Raw genomic sequence first — 918 nt, 5'->3', positions numbered from 1 at the left:
GCGTCTTCTGTATAAATGTGCCTTCCTCTTCCGCTGGGAATATTTCTTCTCATAGTCATTTAGGATGTCAGTTTGGAGATGTGTAAGCCGTGAGGGGTGACAGTGTGGTGTATCCAACAGCTGTGTAGCAGCTGTTTTAGCAGTTCTTTCCACGGGCGAGCAGAGTTAACCCCAGCAGTTAGTGTGGTTATAATGTTTGATATCAACGGTGTTATGTCATCTCATAATTCATTTTGGTGTTGGCATATATTCCCTAATGTACTGGGTGATCTTCATGTAAAGGTAAAGCAAATCTGCAACAACATGAAAAGGAAGGATAATATTTTGTTTCGTTGAGCTGTATATTTCTTAGTCCTTTTCAGGAGAAAACAGTCAGTGACTAGGGGTAGTGTCATACCCAGATAATAGATAATGATAATGTGAATTTTGCCAATGCCTAGATAGTGCTGTGTAAGTGACTTAGAAATTCATGTCTCGAATATACGCACTTCAAAGTCCCTTATCTAAGTGGCTGTAGGCGGCATGTGCACTAAGGAGCAGGATGATGCGGAAAGGAAGCCAGTGTTGTGAAGGAGGGCAGTTCCTTTTCGCACCGAACATGACGTCAGTCGAATTTAGCACCAGTCCGTGATAAATTGTGAGCATATTTTCCACATTTGTCAGGTTTGTTATTAGGTCGTGGTTATAAAAATCTTTCATTGTTATTGTTTTTTTTCTTCAGCTATTTGGTTGTTTTCATCACTAAATATTCTGTTTCAGGTATTACGGAAATGGTGAAGCTGGCCTTAGGGAATATGACAAAAGTTAAAGGTGAGTTTAGTAGATATAAAAATATCACGCTTTTGGAACAAACCATTACGTCATAATTAAATCTAACATGCCTAACTGTGCGTCGTGAACCAAAATAAATTCCAGTAA

General features: G+C 39.1%; 1 protein-coding gene across 1 annotated transcript in view; it reads left to right on the top strand.

Annotated features, from left to right (window-relative positions):
• LOC119587975 overlaps positions 1-918 on the top strand; it is a gene marked incomplete in the record, with an annotated part of 17,684 nt that overhangs the window by 2,144 nt on the left and 14,622 nt on the right. The window contains 1 exon segment of the mRNA XM_037936692.1: positions 760-810. Within this exon segment, the coding sequence (XP_037792620.1) occupies positions 760-810 (51 nt within the window).

The sequence above is a fragment of the Penaeus monodon genome, chromosome 23 (genome assembly GCF_015228065.2).
Source record: "Penaeus monodon isolate SGIC_2016 chromosome 23, NSTDA_Pmon_1, whole genome shotgun sequence".
In the NCBI taxonomy this organism is placed as follows: domain Eukaryota; kingdom Metazoa; phylum Arthropoda; class Malacostraca; order Decapoda; family Penaeidae; genus Penaeus; species Penaeus monodon.
Note: the sequence above shows the minus strand (reverse complement) of the source record. Positions and strands in the feature narration are given on the sequence as shown.